The sequence below is a fragment of the Geotrypetes seraphini genome, chromosome 5 (genome assembly GCF_902459505.1).
Source record: "Geotrypetes seraphini chromosome 5, aGeoSer1.1, whole genome shotgun sequence".
In the NCBI taxonomy this organism is placed as follows: Eukaryota; Metazoa; Chordata; class Amphibia; order Gymnophiona; family Dermophiidae; genus Geotrypetes; species Geotrypetes seraphini.
Genome location: NC_047088.1, coordinates 62,874,560 through 62,902,030, shown reverse-complemented (window position 1 = coordinate 62,902,030; position 27,471 = coordinate 62,874,560). Strand labels below are relative to the sequence as shown.

Here is a 27,471-nt window from a genome sequence, read left to right as displayed (position 1 = left end):
ATAAAATACTTTATTCAGTGCGAAACCTGGGCCTGTTTGGCTGAACACAAAGCTGATATTCTGGCTGGAATCGAAGAAAGACACACACGTAGCTCTTCGTCAACAGCTCTCAGTCTCTCTCTGTATTTGGTTTTTATAGCATACAAAAATAGACAAATATACCCTCCATCCTTTTTATTAAACCACAATAGCAGTTTTTAGCGCAGGGAGCTGCGCTGAATGCCCAGCGCTGCTCTTGACGCTCATAGGCTCCCTGCGCTAAAAACCACTATTGCGGTTTAGTAAAAGGGGACCATATTGTAAAATATAGACAGCAGATATAAATTCAGAACTGTGCATAGTAAGTGAAGGGAAGTTTTCATCTCTGGGAATTTACCCAGTTAACTATTAAGTTATTTGGGCAAATTCCTTTGAAAACTGTGGTAATACTGCCTCCACTTTGCTAAATTTAAAATAAAATCATTTTTCCTACCTTGTCTGGTGATTTCTGGTTGCACTTTCTTCTTCTGACTGTGCATCCAATCTTTCTTCCCTTCTATCAGCCTGTATGCTTTCTCTCCTCCACACCTCATTCCCTCCCCCAACTTTTTCTTCCTCTCTCCCTGACCTTTCTTTCTTTTTTTCTGTTTCTCTTCTTTCTTTCTTTCTCCCTGCTGTTCCCCAAGCCACTGCCACTGCCGCTGCCATCGGGGAACAGGACCCACCAATGGATAACAGGCCCCAAAGCCGACGCCGACGCATGCTCTCCCTGACGTCAATTCTGCAATCGGAGAGGAAGTTCCGCCCAGCCAGGCAGCGATTGGCTGGCCCGAACTTCCTCTCCGACTGCAGAATTGACATCGGGGAGAAGAAGACTTATCGGCTCGATAGATTAGATCGCCAAGACAAAGTGAGTCCTGGGTGATCGACTCACTTTGCCTTGGCGAACTACTGGCACCCTTGCCTCGGGCCCCCTGTCAGCTCCGGGCCCCTGAATGCAGGACTGGTAGTACTGCCCTGATGGCGGCCCTGCGGCACACCAGGCAACATCTCGCGGCACACTAGTGTGCCGCGGAACAGCGGTTGAAAAACACTGATGTAGAGCACTGCATCATTGATCCACCACAACGGTCATAAACCATTCATTAAAAATGTTTTCCATATCCACTGCTTAAAAAATACAATGGTATGACCAGGCTTGGTTTCAGGGCAAAAAGCCCCTTCCTCAGGAACCCTGCAAAACAATTATTTGTTCCAATAAGCAGAAAAAAACTTTAAAGCATCGCTGTACCCACCGCTACTCGCGCCGGGCTGGCTTAACCAGTAGTCAAACTAGGCCCTTGCTTACCATGGCTGCTTCTGTGGGGTGGCACAGAGAGCAGCCACAGCAAAAGCAACACAACACATCTTAACAGCCACCTTATAAAGCTATCAACATACAGTATGTTTTTAGACACAGTGGGTGGGCCATTTTCAAACATCCCATTTATCTGGATAAATAGTAATTTACCATGAAAAATGGCTTTTGGAAATTGCCTTCATTATGGTCCTCTTTTACAAAGCCATGGTAGAGGTTTCTATCATGGCTTAGAGCGCTAAATGCTCCCACACTCACAGGAATTCTGTGAGCATCAGAGGAATGAGCGCTCTGGGCTGCAGTAGAAACCTCTACTGTTGCTTAGTAAAAGGGGATATAGATATATATATGTAAAATTTGCACATTGTAAACAACAGTAAAAGTAATCATTCCAAAGTAAGAGGGGAGAGTGTGGTGCAATGGTTAAAGCTACAACCTCTGCCCCCTGGGGTTATAGGTTCAAACCCACGCTGCTCCTTGTGACCCTGGGCAAGTCACTTAATCCCCCCATTGCCCCAGGTACATTAGACAGATTGTGAGCCCACCAGGACAGACAGGGAAAATGCTTGAGTACCTGAATAAACTCATGTAAACCATTCTGAGCCCTCCTAGGAGAATGGTATAGAAAATTGAACAAATAAAATTATATCAGATAATATGACTCATATATTTGTGTATATGGTGGGGAGAACTTGAATAAGTCTCTGAAATGGATATACGAGTTTATTAACTCAAAAGTTTTAGGGATCCTTTTACTAAATTGCAGTAAGCACTAGCACATGCTTATTGCAGTTTAAGAGGGCTTACTGTGGGATGTGCTGAGGAATCCTGTGGCAATTTTGCAATCTGTGCCTGTGAACCACATGCTAAAAAAATAACTTATTTTTTGCGCAAAGGGTTGTGTCTGGGGCAGAGAGTGGGTGTTTCTATGATAATCAGTTAGAACAGGGAAAGGGAACTCCGGTCCTCGAGAGCCGTATTCCAGTCAGTTTATCAGGATTTCCCCAATGAATATGCATGAGATCTATTTGCATGCACTGCTTTCAATGCATATTCATTGAGGAAATCCTGAAAACCCGACTGGAATACGGCTCTCGAGGACCGGAGTTCCCTACCCCTGAGTTAGTACATCAGTATCACTGCAAACTAGCATCAGGGGTAGGCAATTCCAGTCCTCGAGAGCCGGAGCCAGGTCAGGTTTTCAGGATCTCCACAATAAATATGCATGAGATAGATTTGTATCTCAAGGAGGCAGTGTCTGCAAATCCATCTCGTGCATAGTCATTGTGGAGATCCTGAAAACCTGACCTGGCTCCGGCTCTCAAGGACTGGAATTGCCTACCCCTGCCTAGCTGAATAACATGTGAGCCTTTACTGCCTACAAAATAACAGTCAGTACATGCTAAGTTTTGTTTAATGGTAACATTAGCACAAGGGTATTAACTCAGAAAATGGAAAATTGGCCATTTTCCAAATGCACTTAAAATGATCTTAGTGAAAGACCTGCACAAGGGTGTGCTAACGCCATTTTTTTTTTTCTTTTTAGCACAGCTTAGTAAAAGGAGCTCTTAGTGTTTAAAAGTGTGATGCCGACCCTTATATATTTACAGCATTTTTCTGGGATGGGTGATGTTGAATAATCACGATTGTTGGAATTAATTATGAAAATCTCAGGGGGGTTTAAAAGCATGAAAAACAATTGTAGAGGGGTGCAGGATGAAAGTTTACTTTTGAGGTCTATCTAATATTAGGCCCCTTTTATCAAGCTGCTGCGCTAGAAGTTTTTAGCGCCAGCCAGTGTGGTAAATGTGCAGACGCTCAAAGAATTCCTATGAGTGTTGGAGCACATGCCTTGCCAGCCCGCACTAAAAACCTCTAGCGCAGCTTGATAAACAGGGGTGGGGGGGGGGGGGGAGGAGAAAGATTGTTTATTAAAGTACTCTTATGCTAATGCAAATTTGTTTTGGTACACTATACCACGAAATTATGTTTATGGCAATACTATGGCTTTGGTATGTCATAATTTGAAAATACTGTGATTAAACTGGAGATCTGGTTGCAGATTGTCTGGATATAGTGAAGATGCCCTAACAATTAGCCAGCATTATGACAAAAGTTTTACTGAAGTTATATTGGCGGAGGTGGAAGATGGAAAAAATGAAGAGAGACAGGAGAGGACCAGGGAAAAGCAGGAAAACCTGCAAGAAGCATCTACGTCAGCGTGTGGTTTAATGTAATTCCAGAAATGGCAAATCTGGAAAGTACAGCACATCTAGATTCAGACTGAAATATTTATATGGGTCCTCCTTAAAAAATGTGGCTTTTTCCTCCTTCTTTTTTTAATTCTCTTGCAGTCATTGCCTAGGGACCGGATACAGAGAACCCTATGGGGAGTGCTAATGGGCCGATTCAATTTCAGCTGGATGACGCCACTTAGCCAGGCATTAAGAGCTACAGCTCCGGGAAAGGAAAGCAAAGGAGAGAGAGAGCGAGTGAGAGAGAGAGAGAAAAAAAAATTATTGCATGAACAATAAACCCCACCCCCTTCCATCTTCCCTCTCTAGTCCATTCACAAGACATTCAGAAAACATTCACATTCACAAAACAGCCAGCCTACTTAACTAACACGGGACCCAGCAACCTTACAAATCTCCTGCATCTCCCATCATATCTAGATACAAGTATATATTTATATATATTTTTTAATCACATAAAATATGCACCAATCCTAATTACATAGGTGAATTGCTTTCTACAACTGCAGCTCCTGTCCATCTCTCTGATCAGCGGACTTCTTGACAGCTTTCCGGGCAACCCAGGATGTTGCTAATCGTTTAATATATAAACCAGAGAGCAAAAGAAAAGCCTTTATCTTATGCTTATTCATTTCTCTGTTGCATCAAAGAGACGGAGCTCCAGGGAGACACAGATCTCCGCCGCTTGCTCCACTGACTGAGGAGTTTTTCATTCAGACTTTCTAAGGGAAAGGAGAGATATACAGAGCGAGGGAGCCAGAAAAAGTCCAAACAGCAGAAGCTCCATCACCAATGCTGAGTAGGAATTATCTGTGCAGTTAATACCGAGATGGGTCCACAGTCTCACCCAGGTAAGTTACTTATTCCTTGAGGACAAGTTTCATGTGATATATATATATATCTCACATGAAACTTGTCATAAAATATGTAATATTTTGTGACTTGTCATAAAATATGTAATATATTGTATACAAAGGTGCACCATATAGAAACTTGCATGGAAAATTTTATGTTAACTTCAGCTCTCTTTCTAGTACACATCAATCTAAAGTAGGTCATTTAATTGCAAATTCCTATCCATATTTACAGAATCTATCTCTATATCTGCACTATTTCTTAGCTATTATGTCTTTCTAGTTGTCTTCCTCCCTGTCCGATACTAGATGGGAGGGTGGAAGATCAGTGTAGGGCTTACTATAAATACATTCTTCTTTATGAAGCTGAAATGATAAAAATGATGCTTTGACTAAGTTGCACATTGTAAACAACGGGAAAAGTAATCATTCCCCTAAGTAAGACATATGCCTTTTTGAATGCATAAAATACATCAGACAATGTGACTCATATGTTTGTGCTTTGCATTTATGGTGGAGAGAGCTTGAACAGAGCTTTAGAATCTCTGTGGAATCTTATGGGCCCTGTGAACAAGCTAATATTTTAAAAAAAGGGTCTCTGAAATGGGGATTTGGAAAATACATATATGTTCTAGGTGTGATGGGCTCTCCCTGGACTCAGAGTGGAGGCAAAAAGCCTTCTGCCTTCAGGCAACCATGTTTCTTTGGTTACAATAAATATCCGCCTGCCTTGTGTGTTGAAACACACAGCGATGCAGTCATTGTACTGCACTACACTGTCACACTGTTTAGGAAGCCTGGTAGCATTAGCAGCTGTGCATGTGCTGCTGAAAGTCGACGGACCCAGCACCTCTCCGAGACTATTGGATTTTTTGGCTACCTCCTGCTGTTTTGCAGCAAACTTTAGAAACAATTTTGTTCCCGTTGCAGTCTGCAGAGGGACTCCCCTGTTGAAGTTTGTCTCTAGGGTGGGGATCCTCTTCACGCACGCTGATAGGGGGAGGCCCATGAGCGAAATCAGCGTGTCCGTGTTTGTAATGTCCCCAGTACCTCCTTCCTCTCCTCGTGCTGCAGGTAGTGTGGGAAGTTTTTGAAGGTGGCGCCTACCACCACTGCTGCCCCCATCTTCTACAAATTGAGAAGAGAAAGAAAATGACTCTGCCAGAGTATTCACGTTTTCATTCAGCTTTTCCTTTGATGGGGAAGTCTTTAGAAAAGGATAGAATGAGACTTTCTGTTACCACTAAACACCATTTATTCTGTCTTCCTGCTTTGGCCCAGCAGATGCCCCCACCCCCACCCCCATTCTATCTTCGGCGATCTGTCTTTCTTCTTCCATCAGCCCCAGCCCTGGTTCTGATACAGTGAGCAAGCTTGTGTGTGTGTGTGTGTGTGTGGGAAGGGGGGGGGGTTGCAGTTAAGCAGGAGAATACTTAGAGGACATCAAACAGAAATTCTGCCTCCGCACTGCTATCTGCCCATATCCAACCAAGCCACAGTGCCTACATTGCAAGTTTCTTCCAAATGGTCAGGCCACATGTTATGAACTGCAGGATCAGCCAAAGCAACCTCTTCATGTTGGAAATACTCATGATGCCAACATTGTAGTTCAGGCAGAATGCATATGTATGTCATTATGTTGTTTGCATACTAAGAGGTAGGCAGGAATTTAAAAAAAAAAAAAAAAATTTATCTATTTGTGCAACAGTAACTGAGTAAAGACAGCAGATAAAGACCATTTATGTTAGACGAGCATGCAGATTCACATATTCACATCATCACTAATTCTTCCTATGTCTTTTACTCAATCTCTCCTGATTTAATGTCTTCCTGAGTATAGATTTGAAATGTATACCGCTTAGAAAATTGATAAGCAGAATATCAAATTTTAATAAAACTTGAAACTCGCACAGTCGCTCTCCGTATTTGTCTCCAGTGTGTTTGCATACTATTATGGTGTTGACCTGCACCACCTCTACCGGTAAAGTTATTCCAGGCCTAATCAGCTCCCATTTTGCTTTTACAAGACTCATGGTTAAAACAACACCCAAAGTCCCCCAAACATCTCAGTGTGCAAAGCCATTGCCTGAAATATCTGGCCACACTGACCTTGCTAGTATTAGCTTTATAACCAAGGCCTGCTTGGAAAGCGGAGGCATCTGTAATGCTGATGTTACAGTGTGCATGGCTTGCCCATAGTTCAGATGTTTAGCTAATATCTAAGGAAAGAACAAATGTAAAGACACATGGACACTTAACGGCTTATTTAGAAAGGTTTTATTTTTCACTCATACATTTATTTATTTGGATTTATAGCCCATCCTCCCAGAAGAGTTCAGAACGGGTTACAAGGTTGCATACGTAATAAAACATAACAGGGTATAGTAATGTAGAACATGACAGTACATTTTAGATCATGACATGATAAGCAATACATAGGGAAGCATGAAGGTACTCAAAAGCATCGAAAACAAGGATCTGTGGAGATGGCGATGCTCGAGATGCAGGCTTCATTGAAAAATATACAATTGGATAATCCACATAAAATACTCAAAAGCATAGCAATGTGCCTTTATAGGTATGCAAAAGGCCTTTATCACATATGTAAATATATGCACATTGATAAGAAGGTGCATACTTTTAAACAACCTAGGGAGGAGCTTGGGTGGGTAAGTTATAAAATACAAACCTTTGGGCATACTTTAGCTGCATACCTGAGTTTATTCTTGAGTAGTTATAAAAGTACATCTCTGCACATTTTGCCTATGGAAATAAGCTTTTACTAAATGGTCTGCTCTATGTGAGGGTAAACGTACTGACACTCAGATTGACACTATCCAATAATTGGGTGCTAACAATCAAATTAGGTATCACCTTATCTCCTTTATTTTGTTTGGTTTTATTTCTAAATGTGCCGCAGTTTAAGAATAGGCACCAAGTCTTAGTGCACGCTTACTTGAGAAACGAAGCAGCAATGTCAGTTGGGTTCTATTTATCAGATACAATTTGTTAATCGAAACGGTATATGTCTAGCAAATGAAATGATAGAAAGATGTGGTTTGCTGCATTTGAATCAGCATCTTCTTGATGACGTAGCCAGCTGAATAACTCAGTTTCTAAGATTTGGTCCCCTTTATTGGATTATGACACCTGTATTACCTTTAAAAGAGGACTAACATGGCTACCACACCATTTGGCATTAATTGGCAGCAATTTGGATTAGTGCATGCATCTTGCTAAGCACTATTCTCTAAAGACCCATATGCAAATTTTATAGGGCATCACACAACTCAAAAGGGGGAGTGGTCATGAGAGGAGCATGGGCAAGTCAGGGGCATTTGCTAAAATGTACGCACTATTACTGAATACTGGGGATCTGTGCCTAATATGATTTACGCCAGGTTTCAGTTGGTGTTAGTCCTCATGTCCAAATCTGGGCCTGGAATTCGGTACCCAACCCTATTCTATAAAGAACAATTATCCTGGAGCGCCCTTTATAGATTAGTGCTGGGTGCTGATTTCTTTTATGGGCGCCATTCAGTGAATCTAGCCCATGCAAGTTTTCTTGCACTTTTGAGCAGGCATTCCCAATGGTGGGAGTGGGGAGCCAGTGGCATAGTAAGGGGGGCTGAGAAGGGTGCAGACTGCCCTGGATGCCATGCCAATGGGGCCACTGGCATCTCTTGCCACACCTCTTGCCACTGGCACCTGTCCCGCCACACCACGTCACACTCGTGCCATCCCTACCCCCTACCCCATACCTCTGTAAATATTCACTAGCGCGAGCAACTTCTCCTGCCTGTTGTTTGTGCCAGCCTGGTTCTCCTCTGAATCACTTCCAGGTCATGAGGCCAGGAAGTGATGTCAGAGGGAAATCCAGCGCTGGCATGAGAAGCATGCTGGAGAAAAGCCACTCATGCTGGCAAAGATTTAGAAGTACGTGGGGAGTGGGGAGGGAGAGCGTTAGTGTGGAGTGGGGGTGGGAAGGAGTGGGGAGGCATGGAGAGGAGGGTGCAGGGGGGGCATCACCACCCCAGGTACCTCCTACCCTTATTACACAACTGTGGGGAGCAGTTAGCATTGATGTACAGACTTCTCAATTTTCAAATAGTATGTGCACAGGTTTCCTTTGAAAAATATCCCTACAATTTGTAGATGTAAATGCATGCGGATACGTCTTCTGGAGTAATTTCAAAGGAAAAGTACATGTATATCTCACTTTGAAAATTCTGCTATTTGAAGGAAGTGGAAAGTGGGTACTTTTTACAGTTGTGGAAAATTATTGCATTACCCTAGAGGGGCCCATTTTCAAACCTCATACAAAATTTGCATTGTAGCCACTGGCCTGCAAGTTGATTTTCAAAGAAAAGCTCCCCATAGAGATTTCCTTTGAAAATCCTGTGGTGGCTGGTGGTACGAGAAACCATTGAAAAGTTCTCAGCCCAGCCAACAAAGTTAGGGCAGTCTCCACTGAGGGCTCTACATTTAGTCCAGTGGAGTTCCACTTTTTTCATTCCATCGGAAAAATACAGAACAAAAAAAAAAATGGAAAATAGCCCTCGATGGAGACTGCCCCTACTTTATTGGTTGGTTTGTTTGTTGGTTCCTTCATCACTAATCTGCCACTCATGAATAATGAGACCTCTTGTTTTTGAAAGCTCGCATAAATACAGTCCTAGTACAAATAAATGTAGTGATGAATCTCCAGTCAAGTTATACAGCCAATGCCTATGTAGCATGATGGCTACATGGAAAGCATTTTAAGAGCTAACATTGTTAAAAGGAATGCCGTCATTTGGGAATCATTTTAGGACACTGGTTCGGAAAAAGCAACAGCCCCTTGTTAAATATATTCTCCAAACTTGCAAATAATATTCAGCACCATTACAGATACCCTGTGAATTCTGAGAAGGAAACCAAATGCCAAAGACCTTTAGCCAGTATTATCTCAATTAATAAGAATCACCAGTTGTAAATAAAAGAGGTCGAAAAATCGTCCCTTACCAAGTCATCCACCAAACCTGCTTCTGCAATCATGCAAATGATATATTTTTGAGGTTAGGCTGTTGTCTAGTTTTCAGTGCCTAACAAATAAAATTATCATTGCTTTCAAGATACAAATGTGGAAAATATATGGATAAAGATGGCCTATCTGGAAATGCTATTAGTGCACAGTAAGAAACAAAGTGCCTTACTTCAAACAGCATCTGAACCAGACAAGGTCAGACATTTCCCATGAGGCAGGAGTTTGGTTAATGCTTTCATTGAATGGTTTATTATTTATAATATTCAGGATGACACCAAGTATTTAAAAGGCAGATAGGTACTTTAACAGACAGGCAGGGCTTCAGTTAACCAGAATTTAAAGGAGGATTTTTCTTTTGCTTCCAAGAAACTTGTATGAATAATCAAGAAGAAGTAATATGAGTTCCTTATACTTAAAAAAAAATAAAAAAATCTGTTATTGTTACATTGCTAAAACTTAAAAAATGTAAGGGCACTATGTAATTCAATTACTGGAATGCTTTTAATCCCCCCAAATTAATTATGCACAAGATATTTTCTGTTTCAAATGAAAGGTGAATGTGTGAGTGTGTTTGTGTTAAGACAAATTGGAGTTGCATTTTGAGATAAACAGTTTGTTTTACAAAGGAATCAAATCTTAGCCCAGTACAAGAATAGGTGATGGACCTATGCAATGGAAGCTCTTTCTTTCCTTCTGCTGAGTTCAATCGGTTATCAAATTAGCAGCATAGAAAAAGCAAGACTCAGTTTGAGAACTCTCCCCCAACCTACCCTAACAAAAAACATACATATACATTAAGAAGATACTGAACCACTCCTCTGCACTGTCTCCTGGATCCATTTAAAAACTGGACATTCAAATCGTTCTCTTTGTAGAATTTTGAAGATGCAGCTTTAATTATTTTCATTTCCGTGGAATGAACCTGATCAGTCCCTCAGGCCACTTTCCTGGGTGAAGTCCACTCTCCTCCCTAGAATTGCTTATCTGACTGTAATTGAATTGTCTTCCTCATTTTTTCTGCATAATGCCTGTGCCTGCCACTCATCCTGGTGACTTTTTCTGTTTCCTTTTGCCTACGCCTGCAGTATCTATTTCAGTCCATCCTGCAGGATCGGATTCAGCACGTCCGGAATGGCAAACAATTTATTGTCATTCAATCCTTTTTTTTTTTTTTTTTGCACTGTTCATCCTTTGGCTACCTCCGCTGGGTCCTAAGGCATCCATCACAGTTTAACAGTCATATCAACTGTGTCTCAGTGCTCATTCCCTTCATAAAACCTTTTCTCACAGAATATCAAAAAGTTTAGTTTGATTGTAAGTGATCTATTTGGTTAAAATGCAGATTTTAAATTCCCTAAATATGCTTTAATTGACTTAACTAGTGTTTTCATGGCTTCTGCATTTACAAAAATATCATTAAAAGTTCAAAGCTCGTTCAACTTTTAAAAAGGCAAAATTAAGTTACAGCAGTGATAATTCCATTTGGACAGTACATTTGTTGTCAATGGCCTACCGTTGGAATTTTAGCTTTTGTAGGCTAAATGGCATTAAAGGACCCTTTTACTATAGTGTGATAGAGTTTTTACTTACCATGCAGTATGTTCCAGATTTAGTGCATGGACGTCGGAATGGGGGAAGCCACAGGGGCCATGGCCTCCCCAAAAACTGGTGGTCAGTTATGGCTCTACTTCTCCACCTACCTCCTCCTGGCTGCTGTAATTTTAAATCTTCGGACAGCCGTCGTGCACAGTCAACAAGCAGGCCCATCCCGGAACCCTTCATTCTGCAGCATCCCGCCTATGCAGGAACAGGAAGTTGCTGCAGAATGAAGAGTTCCAAGACAGGTCTGCTTGATGACGCTGGGCGACGGCTGCCTGTATATTTAACATTACAGCGACCGGGATAGGTAGATGGGGGAGTAGGGAGCTGGAGAGAGAGGTCGTGTTGTAGGATTCTGCTAGGGCTAGGGCGAAGCTTTTTTGGGCCCCCCAAACCAAAAAAAGCATTCTGCTGCCTACGTAGTGAATAATGCTCAAAATCGAATTAAGGAAAAAATTATCACTAGGCATGACTCTGTAAAGGACACACGCTCTTTATAGAATCACGCTTAGAGTAGATCCCCATTCATTACTTTAGGCATCAGTTTTCTGCCTGCTAAACTACTACAACCTGTTGTAAATAGTGGGATCCAAGTTAGTTGCGCTGAGGCCATATTCTATAATGCCATGTGCATCTTTTCAAAACACCCCTGATGTGCCCATAATTACACCCCTTTTTGAGTTAAATGTTAGTAGAGTTAGGCACTAGAGAATGACACGGGGACAAATTTTTCCCCGTCCCCGTGGGAACTCATTTTTCTAGCTGGAGACATACCAAAGATTGATTTAAAACAGATACAAGCAAATTTAAATAAGACTCTTGCCTCCATCGGCAACCAGTGTCATTTTTGGTAATAGGGGCTAATACGCTCCCATATTTTCAGACCAAAAATCAATCGTACTGCAGTATTTTATACCACTTGTAATTTTTGAAAGATTTTCTTATAGGCGCCCAAGTAAATTATATTACAGTAGTCAAGGATGCTTAATATAGATGACTGAACTAACAGGAGTGGAGGAGTGATTAGAGCTGCAGCCTCAGCAGCCTGAGGTTGCATGTTTGATCCCAGAGCTGCTCATTGTGACCTTGGACAAGCCACTTAACTCTCCTTTGCTCCAAGTACCACTTTACAATAGACTATGAGCCTGCCAGGACAGATAGGGAAAATACTTAAGAGCACCTGATTACTATTCAGTATACTGTAAACTGCTTTGGGTGACTCTCTTGATGACAAAGCCATGGCAGCATTGCTACTGCAGCTTTGTAAGAGGCCCCCTAAAAATATATATATTAATTGATACATTTTAGATATTCTGAAAATCAGACTTGTTTATGGCCCTTAAGCACTGAAATTCGATATCCTTTTTCTACTACATTATTTGAAAATACGACTCAGTCACAACCTTCATCAAACAAATGCACTGGCTACCCATCCCATCACGAATAACATTCAAAATATCTTGTATCATTCACCACATACTTTATGGAAACTCTGTGGCCCCACTCATCCAACTCTTCTCAATAGCATGGTCTACTTCCCGCAGAACCCTCAACCTACTAAATCTCCCATCCACTAAAGATCTTCATTATAAACGAGTTTTCCACTCCATGCTTACCTTCCTAGGAGCCAAAACTTGGAATGGCCTTACAGAAAAGACGAGAACTGAACCTTGCCACATCATCTTCCGAAGAAAACTGAAAACCCATCTGTTTGATACTTAATCTCCTTTATCCTCTCTTCTCTCTCTTTCCCTTCCTCCCTTCCTCCTCTCTCCCTTCTTTTTCTCTCCCCTTCCTCTCCCTTTTACCTATCCACCTCCTCTCTCTCCCTCCTCTTTCTCTCCCCTCTTACCTCTCTTTACAGTCGCCTTGAGCCTATATAGGTATGAGCGATGCACAAATAAAAGATTAGATTAGATTTGTTGAATATGATATTCTGATTTCACAGTGATTTATCTCATTTTGTTGATTAGATATATTAGCTGCTTTTATGAAGAGATTCACCTAAGGCAGTGTACAGTAGGTACAGCTAAGCATAAAAATTACAATTTGGTTAACGACATAACAATAGCAAAATGATCAAAGATCATGCTAACATAATTCTCCAAATTCTATAAAAAGCACTAAAAATTGCTTGGGCACGTGCCCGATTTGCACGCACAATTTAATTGAGTAAGGAGCCAATCAGCACCAATAATTGTGATCTTAATGAGCAACGATTGCACAAATTCATTTTAATTAAAAGTTATAAGCATGCGCGCATGCTGTCTGTGACTAAAAAAGAAACTTTATTTTTTTAGTGCTGAGAGCTGGTCTGGGGGTAGAGAGTGGGCGTGTTCTGCATTAATAAGTTAACACAGCTACATTGCTAGCGCATAACTAGCGTGTCAGTCCTTACCCTCTACATAATGAGCGGTGTTCGGGGCTCACATGCTAATTAACATATGGCCCTTAATTGGCTATTTTACACCAGTAATAATAATGGTGTTAGCACACATGAATGACCTGCACAAGGACATGTGATGGCCACTTTTTACCTCAGTTTGTACCTTGTACCTGAGGTGAAGAAGTGTTAAATGAACTGCTCAAGGTTACAAGGAGCTACAGTAGAATTTGAACCCTGGTTCCCCCGGTTCACAGCCTACTGCTCTAACCAAAAGATTATGTTCTACCACGTTGAAGGCACTTGCTAGATCATACTGCATTAGGATGGCCTTATAACCTTTTCCTAGAAGTGATTTGCCTTCTTTAAGGATGTTTTTAAGATTTAGATCCCGTCTTCCCCATATCCGTATCGTTCTTCCCATTACCTTCTCAATTTTTTAATTTTACAAATTGTAACCCTCCCCTTTTTCCTCCTTTGCCATGTCTTGACAATTCAAATTTTCATATGTGTGTCTTTTCCCTTGTTTTTAATTATCCTGGGGCCTCTGCATTTCTTCGCTGGATGGCTGTGGTGGCTATTAAGTGCATCTTGATTAAGTGGATGGAAGTGGAGGCTCCTGATTATTTCCTTTGGCGTAGTCAAATGATTACGCTGCTTTCTTGGGAGCGGAGAGGTGTTCAAGACATTTCTTCCTTGCCTGGACGGGCTTTTCAACGGATTTGGGAACCTTTTTGGTCTACATTATCTCCGGTGGCTCGTAGCCGCCTTTTGAACTGTTAGGGTGTTAATCTTTTATTTACCTCATTATGTTTAGCATCAGTGAGAGGGGGAGGATGGGTGGGGTGGGTGGGGTGGGGGGGATGGGTGAGGTTGGTAGGGGTGGGATTAATGGTTTTTCTATACAATTTTGAGCTATTTTATTGTTCTTTGTTCCCGATTTTGATTGTATTTGCTCAATAAAATATTTTTAATGATAATGTAAACCGCTTTGGTAATAAACTTGAAACTTGATCTTATTATTGCAGAAACTGGATTGAGAAAAATGCAGAACATTAAATTTATCCAAATAGTCTTCCAATTGAACTGTACCAGAACTCTATCACCTTAGTAAAAAGGGGAATGGAGGCAATCAGTCTATAATTCATATCTTAGGTATCTACTTTTGTATTTTTAAAAACAGGTGATAGTACTATGTAACCCCCCTTAACTAGGAAAAGAACCGTTGCCAAAAAAAAGATTCAGTCAATCCTTTAACAAGTCAAAGAATGCCTGAGAGGTACCTTATCCACAATTTGCTTACTTGGAAAACAGATGGCTGAGGGGAGAATGACTGAAGTCTACAAAACCCTGAGTGGTGTAGAATGAGTAAAAGTGAATCGATTTTTTTACTTTCAAAAATTACGAAGATAGGGGACACTTTTAAAATCAACAGAAGGAAATATTTTTTTCACTCAAAGACTAGCTAAGCTCTGGCATCCTGTTTGTCTGTCTTGTCTGTTTAGATTGTAAGCTCCTTTGAGCAGGGAGTCTTCTTCGTGACTGTATAGCGCTGCGTATGTCTGGTAGCCCTATAGAAATAATTAGTAGCAGTGGAACTCATTGCTAGAGGACATGGTAATAATGGTTAATGTAGTTGGTTTTTAAAAAAGATTTGGACAAGTTCCTGGAGGAAAAGCCCATAATCTGCTATTGAGATGGACAAAGGGGAAGCCACTGCCACTACTTGCCTTGGAAATGGTAGTATGGAATGTTGCACTATTTGGGGTCCTCTCAGGTATTTGTGACCTGTATTGACCACTGTGAAAATAGAATAGTGGGCTAGATGGACCATTGGTCTGACCCAGTATGGCTATTCTTATGTTGAATTTCAGTATCTCCTGTTAATGTTGTGCCAAAATGATTTTTCAGTTGGCAAAATGAAATTTGACTGTATATTTTTTCAACTTTATCTTTAAATTAGGAGACCACAGAAGCTCACTTGGATCTTTCAGAAAGTGAATAATTTTAGAGTTTTGATTGATTTACTATATTTCTTCTGATCACCTGCTTATAATAATTCTTGTTCTTTTCTTTTAAAATCTGTTTACAGTATATAGGGCTCCTTTTACTAAGCTGCGATAGCGTTTTTAGTGCACGCAGAATTTTAGCGCACGCTAAACCCGCAATACATGGCTAGAACTAACGCCAGCTCAATGCTGACATTAGCGTCTAGTGCATGCGGCAAGTTAGTGCGCGCTAAGCATGCACTAAAACCGCTAGGGAGCCCATAGTCTAATAAAAGATTTCCAGTTTGCCTTTTCAATGCCTAGTCTATTTTTCTTCATTTCCTCTCAAGACTATACATAACTGTTTCTGCATTAACAACTCCCTATCAAACCAAGGATTTGACTTTCTTTTTATACCAGATCTCTTTTTACAAGTATTTTATTGCTCATAGTATTTCATTCTTCAATTAAACTAATTGCATTTTACTTTGTCAAAATAACCTGCAAGTGAAACTTACTCCAAAATTCCAATACACTAATTTAACCTCTTGAAAGATGGGTGGACCTAGCTAAGGGAACCTTTATTCCCCTTTCCTTCCATTTAATCACTAATTCTAATGAAAAGTGATCTGACTATGGAATTTGTTGTCAGCAACTAGAATCTATTTTTAAATTAGCTGATGTATGATTAGTGAAGGCTATCAAGTATAGACGATGACCTTTCTCATGTGATATTTACAGTTTATCCCAGGTAAAATTTAGAGAGTTTCGAAAATCAAATAGATTTCTAACCTTTGGATTTGGTAATTTCGTAAGATGCAGATTTTTATCTACAATTATTAAAATATGATCATAATGAGCAGCATTCTGATTTAATTTTTTTAAATCCCTCCTTAGCTTCTAACCACTTCCTTGGGGGACAGGAAAATAGCATACACCAAAAATAATCAAACATAGTTTCATCTGGAACTCCTCATACTATAAGTTCTAGTTCTGGTTTACTAAATTGTACTGGAATGGGCCATCCACTTGTTTCCAGATGTGAGAATTCCCAATTCGACCCTCCCAGTAAAATTGCACAAACAACATAAATACTAAACCAATACATGGTTTCATAAAAAGCGGTTAGCTTACTTAGACATCGTTCCTCCATCTCAAATGAACATTCAAAGACTTTTAAAAAGGACATTCAAAAAGGAATTTAGATGTCCAAATCAGGACATCTGAGTTCCGCCAGTATTTTAGAAGAGGATCTGCCAACATAGGTGCTGTTCTAAAATACATGATGACATGGACATCAATGTGCCACTGCATTCAGCAGGAAGTTCCATTTCAGGAACAAACCAAACTACAGAGAGGGAAGCAACTAGAATGGAGATGTCCATTTCACAGCTCATGAACATCTATATTATGTAATAGCAACATAGGCATTCATATTGCTGTCATACAAATCCCCATTTGGTCCCGAACCCCCCTCCACCACCTCAATTCAGTTCCAATCCCCCGACCCCCCATTCAGTTTTGATTCCAGTTTGACACCTCCATTCAGGACTGATCCCCTTCTGGCCTCCCCATATGGTCTCAGTTCCCCTACACCAAAGGACCACAACATTGGCACCCACTCAGATCTCTACCCTCGCCTACCTTCAACCACCCATAACCACCAGGGCCTACCTGAGAAATAGTTGCACCCTGGCAGTGTTTCCAAGCAGCAGAGGTCTATCTTCATTCTTGCTTACAATAGTGTCAGGATCTAGCAGTGGTAGAAGGCAGGGGTGCTATATAGGATCATGGAAGAGATAACATCTTGGATCCTGGCACCTTTGCTTTCCAGCAGAAAAGATGTCAAAAGTGCCATTTTGGATCCTGGTGCCAATGAAGGCAGCAGTGGAAATGTCTGGAAACAGTCCACAGCCCAGCTATACCCCAGATAGGTCACAGTAGGTGTGGGGGAGGATATGGGGGTGGTAAAGAGTATAATTCTGGGTTGGTAGCAATGTTGTATATAATATGGGATATGGTTTGGTGGGACTGGGACTAAACGGGGGGGGGGGGGGGGGGGAGAGAGGCAAAGGGGGATTGGGACTGAATGAGGAGAGGGAGGGGGTTTTTCATGCCTTGGGGTGAAGTGGGTGGGTGAGAGAAGGGCGATAGGTTTGGAGGTACACCACCATGAATTTTGGGGTCCTGGGGGCTCTGGATGCAGTGGGTGAAGCAAAACCCCTATGTAGTACATGCAGGGCATATGCTAGGCCTGCTCCCTACATTTGCCTCACTGATTTTGCATGTACACTGTGTTATGTTTTGATGCTAAAATAGGGTAAGTGCAAACACCTACTGCTAATTCCTAACAGAGCCTCTTGGATGTCCGAAGCAGCATGTCCCCATGTCCATTTGTTAGGGCATAGGCATTTCTTCCCTTTCTGAAATGAGGAATGAATGTCCATGTTTTAAAACCTCCCAGGTCCCACTGAAAACACACCCAAATCATGCTCCCTCTCAGAGGTGTGTTCTGCAGCTTTAGACATTCATGACCTGGCTTCGTAAAACCAGGATTTAGATGTCTGTGCAACATGGACATTTAAGTGCCAGTTTATGAACATCTAAAACATGAATAATACTTCTAAAATAAGACCATTTTTGATAGGACATCTAAGTTCGACTTTGGACATTTCCTGAAAAATATTTAAAGTCACAGGTAGAAAAATGGTTATTTTCAAACAGAATGTCCAAATAATTTTTTTTTTTTAAATCCCCTACTTGGAAAATCTTGGGTGACATTTAGGCTGTCAGGACGTCTAACTTTATTCACTATTTTCGAACAAAAAAAAATCCAAGATAGAAACATTCAACTAGGCACCATTTAGATGTAGGAGGGGACAGCATTATAATGGACTGGCCATATAAACATCCCAATAGAGCAGTGGGGTACCTTAGAGGGCACTGTTGTCTGCTGTGAACTTCACATAAAGGACACCGGATATACAATTCACCATGACCCCATTCTGATCCCTCTAAAACTCCCTCAAAACCTATTATACCCATCTGTCTCCCACCCCAATAGCCGTTATGGCTGCAGGTGACACTTATAAGAATCTGGTGGACTCTTCTCCCGTCCCCCCCCATCCCCAATATGAATAAAACAGTACATACCTGTCTGTAGAACTGCAGCACCTGGTATGGGAAAGGTTAGTAGAGCACAGGTGTCTTAAGTAGCCTAGTGGATGGGCTATTGGAGAAGGACCCAGGCCCATAAGATACTCTAACCACTACATTTATGGTGGAAAGTATGAGGCCACCAAAACCCACCAAAATCCTACTATATTCTTCTCTGCATTTTGTATGTCACTTAAATTGTACATCGCCGTGAACCTAGTCAGGTATAGAGCAACTCATAAATTGTTAAATAGATAAATCAGATTAATAGATAAATAATTACAGGTTATATTCCAATAATTATGTTCAGATATCATCATACTTGGCTTATGTGTCACTTACCTGATAAGGACATGGGGAGCTCTATTTGACATAGAACAAAAATTGGAATTGAGATATCCAAGGTGGTTGATGGTATTTTAGAAAATCATCTAGAAACATAGAAATAGACGGCAGATAAGGGCCACGGCCCATCTAGTCTGCCCACCCTAATGACCCTCCCCTACCTTTGCCCTGTGAATAGATCCCATGTGTCGATCCCATTTGACCTTAAAATCAGGCACGCTGCTGGCCTCAATCACCTGCAGTGGAAGACTATTCCAGCAATCAACCACCCTTTCAGTGAAAAAGAATTTCCTGGTGTCACCTCGTAGTTTCCCGCCCCTGATTTTCCACGGATGCCCTCTTGTTGCCTTGGGACCCTTGAAAAAGAAGATATCTTCCTCCGCCTCGATACGGCCCGTGAGATACTTGAACGTCTCGATCATGTCCCCCCTCTCTCTGCGCTCCTCGAGCGAGTATAGCTGTAATTTGTCTAGCCGTTCTTCATACGGGAGATCCTTGAGTCCCGAGACCATCCGGGTGGCCATTCTCTGAAACGACTCCAGTCTCAGCACATCCTTGCGATAATGTGGCCTCCAAAATTGCACACAGTATTCCAGGTGGGGCCTTACCATGGATCTATACAATGGCATAATGACATACAGTGGCATAGTGAGGGTTAGAGGTGCCCAGGGTGCTAGAGCCCCTCCCCCGCTCTCATCTCCACCCCTGCACTCCTTCCCCGATCCCCCCTGCCGCAAGCGCACCCCCTTAACTGCCTCCTTACGTCTAGTTGTTCACCGCCGTAAGCAACAAGAACTCCAACGTGTTCCTCGTGACCTGCCATCTCTCCCGCTGATGTCACATCCTATGCACAGCACCCAGAAGTGATGTCATTAGGAGAGATGATGCGGTTGTGAGGAGAATGTTAAAGTTGTTGCTCACAGCAGTGAACTTGAAGTACGGGGAAGAGAAGGGGGGCACATGCGTGGCGAGGGGAGGGCGTGGGGTGGAGAGGTGGGGGTGGAGAGGAGAAAGGGTGCGGGTGCCCCCAACAACATGGCGCCCAGGGTGGACCACTCCTGCCCCCCCTGATGACATAGGTCCTTCTCTAAAATACACACAGAAGTGCACATGCATTTGCTGGCACATGCAGTGGGAGAAGCTATTTTGCAAATATATATCTAGAAAAAAAATGAGTGGTGTAATCCCAGAAGCCTCCACATGGAGGTTTAACCCTTACACATGACGTGGCAATTGTACAACTTCCATGAGTGATACCACTTCCATTTAGAACATAAGAATAGCCTTACTGGGTCAGACCAATGGTCCATCTAGCCCAGTATCCCGTCTTCACGGTGGCCAATCCAGGTCACAAGTGCCTGGCAAAACCCCAAATAGTAGCAACATTTCATGCTACCAATCCCATGGCAAGCAGTGGCTTCCCCCATGTCTGTCTCAATGGCAGACTATGGACTTTTCCTCCAGGAACTTGTCCAAACCTTTTTTAAAATCAGCTATGTTAACCACTCTTAACACGTCTCTGGTAATGTGTTCCAGAGTTTAACTATTCTCTGAGTGAAAAAAAAAAAATTTCCTCCTGTTGGTTTTAAAAGTATCTCCCTGTAACTTCAATGAGTGTCCCCTAGTCTTTGCAATTTTTGATGGAGTAAAAAATTGATCCTCTTGTACCCATTATAGACCACTCAAGATTTTGTAGACTTCAATCATATCTCCCTTCAGCTGTCTGTTTTCCAAGCTGAAAAAGCCAAACTATTTAGTCATTCCTCATACGAGAAGAGTTCCATCCTCCGTATCATCTTGGTTACTCTCCTTTGAACCTTTTCTAGTTCTACTATATCTTTTTTGAGATAAGGTGACCAGAATTGAATGTAATACAAGGTGAGGTCGCACCAGGAAGCGATACAGGCATATTATAACATTCTTAGTCTTGTTTACCATCCCTTTTCTAATAAATCCTAGCATCTTGTTTGCTTTTTTTGGCCACCACTGCACATTGGACGTAAGGTTTCAGCAAATTGTCTAAGATGACACCCAAATATTTTTCTTAGGCGCTGACCCCCAAGGTGGACCCTAGCATTCGGTAACTATAATTTGGATTATTCTTCCCAATGTGCCTCACTTTTTGTTTGTCCACATTAAATTTCATCTGCCTCATTTTACAAACCTAAGTATGTAAGTGTCACTAGTTAATTACCCCCACCCCTTTTACAAAACTATGCTAGCGGCATAAGGTTTTAAAGGGCTTCGGGGCTTTTGCCATACAGCATCCGCTAGCAGTTTTGTAAAAGAAGGGATTAGTGAGGCCACAATTTTAACTTGGTTTCATGTTGGAGGGCAGAAATAAATTACATGGGACTAAGAGAAATGGCTCCTTTAATCCCTTGTGTGAAGCCCTGGTTGAATGCTTTTGAAATGTTGTAAACCCTGATGTGGATATTTTTTCCATATATGTGTATTTTCTATGTAAAATGGGGAATATGTGGGTATATTTTTGTCCTGCCTCAGTCACGCTTAAACCACACCCCTTGAAATCCCAGTGTAGTTTAGATCTCCATGTGAAAATAGTGACTTACTGAAATTGGAATTTACAAATGTACAAGGTATGCATACAGTATAAATGCTCCTATTTACTTGTGAATATGTTTCAAAAATATGTCTCTAAAGCCATTCAAAAATGTATTATATTATATATTGACCTTTAATCCCATATATCTATTGGAAGTGACCTAATGTGCAAGCAGAAAACTTCATGAGTCTGTAAACTCATATCCTTTAAAACCAGTTCCTTGCCTTTTTGAGCTATAATTATGATAAAGTCCAATAGTGCCTGTGGTTTATTAATCTACTATGGTGAGCATTAAAATGGGAGGGACTTCAGGTTTAATCTTTGCTCATTGTTGCATCATAAGAATACACCAAAAAACCCCAGGAGAAAAATATATCTTTAAACAAATTTAGATTTTTCCAAAAACTTTTATAAAATGCAAAACAGAAAAATCTCACTTACACAAAAAAATGACTTTTAAAATCGTTAAGTGCTCAGTATGGCATACCTCAGCCAAGAAAGCAATAATATGTTAGAATATCATTGCACCAGAACCCTACCAACCAGCCAAGGCTTGAGATCAGTAAAAAAACTGATCAAAATAACAAAAAATAAGAAGTAAAGTACTTATCTCTTGCAGCTGAGGATGGTGGATGGTTAGCTTAATATTCGCCTAAACAGGATCCAGGAAACGATGATAAAATCTCTTAAAATCAAGCAAACAGTGTCTCAAGTGCAAAAAAGAAAAATCCAAAATAAAGATTAAAAAAATCACCACAAATAAGATCAAAAAGACAGTCCTAATGTCCAGCACATATAGTCCTCGCTTATCAAGCAGCAATATGGGGCAAAGACCTGGAAAAACTAATTATGCATGCAAATAACTATGGTGAATTTAGGAAACACCTAAAAACATACCTGTTCCTAGGTAGCTGATCTGCACAATCTCTCCCATCACAATCTCCCATCTCAATCTCTCCCATAACAACTGATCTCTTAACTGTTAGCCACTAATCTTCAACTATGTAAGTTCCACTCAATTTGTAGCAGCTTTCTAATCATTGTAAACCGCATAGAACTTTTCATATATATATCCCACTTCCTCAAGGGCTCCGCGCCTAGTAAGTGACATCAGAGAGAGCACCAAAGCTAACATGGGCAAGTAAGTGGGTGGCTGTTCATGCCGAAGTTAAAAAGGTACAGGGAAGGCGTGCACGTTCGGCAGGGGGCAGGAAAGAGGGCGGAAGAGGGGTGCCACTCATCCTCGCTATTCCACTGCCTGCCATGGCAGGTGCCTACAAAATGGGTGCCTGCCCCATGTCAATTACCGACAGGCGCCACTTCCAGAATCGAAAGTGCCTATTTGTAGCATAGCCCAGTGGTTCCCAACCCTGTCCTGGAGGACCACCAGGCCAGTCAGGTTTTCAGGATAACCCTAATGCAGATTTGCATGCCTGACACCTTCATTATACGCAGATCTCTCTCATGCATATTCATTAGGGCTATCCTGAAAACCCGACTGGCCTGGTGGTCCTCCAGGACAGGGTTGGGAACCACTGGCGTAGCCTATGTTCCCTTCTAAAATAACAGCACAGATGAAACTGCTTGGAAGCAGGTGTAAATGTTTGCATGTAAATTATATGCATCATAGCTTTGATATAAGTGCTTGTGTCTAAATGCTGTAACTTACAGTATTCTGTTATGCGCTTGTGTGTTCCGCCCATGTTCCACTCAGACTTTGCCTATACGCATGCCTACCTGTAAAATGCATGCTGTAAAAGATATGCATATATTTACAGAATAGCTTAGGCAAACCGTTGGCATTTATACCCATGCGTGCACACATATATGCATATGTGCCATTGTGCTAATGAATTACATGCTTACGGTACTTGGCGGGTAACTGTTACCGCATACTTTATGTAATTGCCCTTCAGAGGACTATGGTCATTTCACCAGGCTTTCTTGTCTTGCTTTTGAAAGCGCAGCCCGACACAGTAGAACTTCTCTGGCAGTTGCTCTCCTTTGGGGGGAAATGGCAGCTTAAATTTCATGCATAAAACAGACGTTTATTTGTGGAAATGAATTCTTTAAAAAAATTGTCTAGAGTATGAGCTCTTAAAAGTCTGCTTGTAAAGCTATTTCACATATAGATTTACCTTTGATGAACATATTTGCATCTATGTTACATAAGTGATATACAGGCAGTCCCCGGGTTAAGAACGAGTTATGTTTTTAAAGCCGTTCTTAAGTCGGATTTGTATGTAACTCAGAACTTGTAGATTTTAAGATTCTTGCTGCTTACCTCTACTGTACTCCCCCGATATTCGTGGGGGTTCCGTTCCAGGAACCCCCGCAAATCTTGAAAAACCGCGAATACGGTTTTTCATGGGGGAGACTGGAGAGGGCAGCGGGAGAGGCAGGAGAGAGCAGCCGGAGCGCCAGCGTGTTTAGGAAATCACTTGCTTTATGCTCCGACCGCCTCTTCCTGCACTAAGTTGGGGCTTACCAATCAGGAGCTGCATGTCAAAGCAGCTCCTGATTGGATAAGGCCTGACTTAGTGCAGGAAGAGGCGGTCGGAGCATACAGCGAGTGATTTTCTGCACTCTCCAGAGCTTCGTCTGCTCTCTCCTGCCTCTCCCGCTACCCTCTCCTTGTCGGTGGTTCGCGGTTGAAAAATACTGATCGCGAACGACCGGGGGAACACTGTACTCCCAGCTGTCAAAAGGGCCCTAAGGTTCAGCATGCACAACCACTGTTCTTAATGTGGCCATGTATCATTCCTGTATCTGCTACAGGATAAGTATAGGAGTCTATACCACTGGAAATACTGCTCAGTGAAATCAAATGAAGCCACCACCATGTTCTTGAGTATGATTCGTACTTAAGTTGGGCATCTGTAACTCAGGGACTACCTGTATTGCCTTACGGTTTTAATTGACTGTCTTTACTGCCCTTTAAAACTAATGCTTGCTAATGTGATTATAAAGTCATAGAACTACAGCAGAACATTGAGATAAGCTAAGAAGTTTATTTAATGATTGCAGTCATAAGGTGTTATAAAGTGTGGTCTCTCTCTCTTTCTTTTTACTTAGGATTTTCAGATGTACCCTGACACTACTGTTCTGCCGAGTCTTTGTTGCTATCGGAAGTGCCACTCTCATTAAGCACATTTCAGGTTAAGAGTCAGGGAAGAATGGATCCATCTGTTGCCAACATCCAGCAGGTCCTCTCGATTGATCAAATCCGCTCCATCCGGACCAACAATGATTATGTGGACAGGCCTGTTACAGTGACTTTTAAGCAAGCTAGGTCCAGTCCATCTCTCTCACAAACTCCAAAACAGGAGTGGTCGCAGGATCATCTGGTGTCTTCTACTCACCAGGACCTTCACCGTAGCCAAAACCATCACAACCAAACACAGCATTTGCAGTATGGCATGAGCCATTCCAACACTATCAGTTCAGTTTCCCGCAGCACCACTGCATCCGATCAGAGACTGCTAACAGGGATTACCCCTTCACATTCCGGGAGCTCCTTCATCAGGATGCAGTCCAAACCAGGTGACTTGAAGCATGACGAGCTCATGAAAGGCATGATTGAAAAACCAAACCTTCATGTTGGTCACCTCTTCATCTGTGAGGAATGTGGGAAATGCAAATGTGATGAATGCACCCTTGCCTACAGTCTGCCATCTTGCTGGGTGTGTAACCAGCGCTGCCTCTGTTCTCCAGAAAGTGTCATCGAATATGGAACTTGCCTCTGCTGTGTTAAAGGCCTCTTCTACCACTGCTCTACTGATGATGAGGACAACTGTGCTGATGACCCCTGCTCCTTCAGCCAGGGGTCCTGTTGTGCCCGTTGGGCAACCATGAGCTTCCTCTCCCTTTTCATGCCCTGCCTATGCTGCTATCTTCCTGCCAGGGGTTGTCTCAAACTCTGCCAGAGGGGTTATGATAGAATAAAAAGTCCTGGTTGCCGTTGCAAAAATCATACTAACACCGTCTGCCGGAAGATCTCTTCATCCAGTGGCACACCATTCCCTAGGCCCCTGGATAAACCAGTATGACCTCTTAACAAGGAGCAGACCAGATTTTCTTATTCTTCACCCCTTTCTGCTGTGCACCCTATGGAAAGATCAGTTGCTGAGCATCTTAGGAATGGTGATGCATGTTCTAAGATATAATGTTTCCCCAAAAAACAAAGGCCAATTCAATTCTTGGATTTGCACATTTTGGCAAGGGAACAGGAACCAAAGAACCCGAAGCTGGACACATCCATCCCATGCACTATTTGGGTTTTAACCCTAGCCACAAGCACCTTTTTTGCATTACCAGGATTGGAAAGGCTTGAGAAATGGCCATTGAAGGTCTTAGGAGTTGTTCTTCCACTTTACGTTTTGAAAGGGTTGAAAGCACAAGCACTCTAGTCTTCAAAGGGACTATTGAATATTATACCCACTTTATTTCTCCCCGACTTGTTTTGCCAAGGCTTTAATAAATCCATCTCTTGCTGTGCTATTGCCAGTCATTATAAAGGGGAAGGGTCTCTTTCATCTAGTATATCAACTAGACACAAGCACGCACATTATGCACACCCTTCACTGGAACATGTAATGCCATCAGCAACTTGAAGGTCACAACAAGAAAAGACCGACACACAAGTACTGGGTTAATCTTGTAGCAAGAGAAATAAGCAAGAATTGACTGTGCTCCTACTCAATCCATACATGGAAAAATGCTGAAATGGGAAACTAAAGGGAATGGAAACGGGTAAGGGAAGAGACAGTGGGACAGAGACAGAGAAAGTATGACAGCAACTGCTTGCCATGTGCTACAGCAGGGGAAAAATGCATATGTAAAAGTTTGGCTGGTTCAGATTAATTGAGGGATTCCAATTCAGGCACCAGGCAGGCTCACTGTGTCACTGCCTGTACAATATTATATGTTATCTTACGTGAACAAAACATCTCCATTCTGTTAAGACTTTGCACATGCCTGCAGGTGCCTTTAGCTGATGATTAAAAAAAAAATGAAAAAATAAAAACCACGAAAGAAGCTTTTGTTCTGCAGTAGGGACATAGCTTAAGTATATTTAGAACAAAGGAAATGCTATTATTAAAAAAAGAAATGCTTTTTGCATCCAGATGGTATGTAGCAAAATGTAAGCGATAACATCCAACAGGCTGTTCTTCCGGGTTATAAGAACTGCATGTTCTTGCAGTGTCAAGCTGCAGGAAGTGAACCCTGAGTGCCTTTAAACATCCAGAATCTATGTTTATCCTAATACAGATACATAGGGGGCCTATGTCCTAAGCATTTTTTTCCCCATGGATACCAAATGGGAAAGATCCTTTAGTATGCATCAGACCCTTGGCCTACTGTGTATTATTGCATTTATAAATGGATGACCCCAGTTTTTCCATTAACAAAATCAGGAAGATACCTCTGAATACTGCATCTGACTTCCTAATTTATGCATTCATGCTGTGATATGTAGACAGGTGAGAATGATGCTGGACAGCTAGCTTGCTGTATTTCCTCAAGCTGTTTTATAACATATACAGTACATACATAACATGGGATTTTGATTTTGTGGTTTATGAGGGTCAATCATTCAACAAGTAGCAGAGACCTGAGTCACTGGTTTAATCATTCACAGAGGGTGAAATAAAAAAAAAGTATATGGAACTCCTTGCAAAGTTGTTTTCTTTTTATTTCACATAATTAGAGGAGAGGAAGACAGGACCTGAAAGCGTCTGAAAGATGCATGCACTGTTTCAGGGGACTCTCCAAAATAATCTTACTTCAAATTATAAAATAGAATATATCACACAAATGTGAAAGAAATGAATACACCCCCCCACACACATTCACTCACAGAACTTATATATATATATATATATATATATATATATATATCAAGTAGGCAATAAAGATTGTATAGTAAGTCTAGCTAATTGTAAATCGTTGTCTATATATTA

The 27,471-nt window shown here is 41.6% G+C and overlaps 1 protein-coding gene across 1 annotated transcript; it reads left to right on the top strand.

The window, feature by feature from the left end:
* Positions 1–3,857: 3,857 nt before the first annotated feature.
* Positions 3,858–27,178, top strand: SPRY3 (sprouty RTK signaling antagonist 3). The gene is made up of 2 exons (XM_033947287.1): positions 3,858–4,442; positions 24,584–27,178. The coding sequence occupies exon 2, from the start codon at positions 24,685–24,687 to the stop codon at positions 25,555–25,557; it is 873 nt and encodes a 290-aa protein (XP_033803178.1). The 5' UTR covers positions 3,858–4,442; positions 24,584–24,684; the 3' UTR covers positions 25,558–27,178.
* Positions 27,179–27,471: the final 293 nt, after the last annotated feature.

Excerpts from the sequence above, each read along its gene's own strand:
- SPRY3 (XM_033947287.1), top strand. The coding sequence starts at position 24,685 with ATGGATCCATCTGTTGCCAACATCCAGCAGGTCCTCTCGATTGATCAA.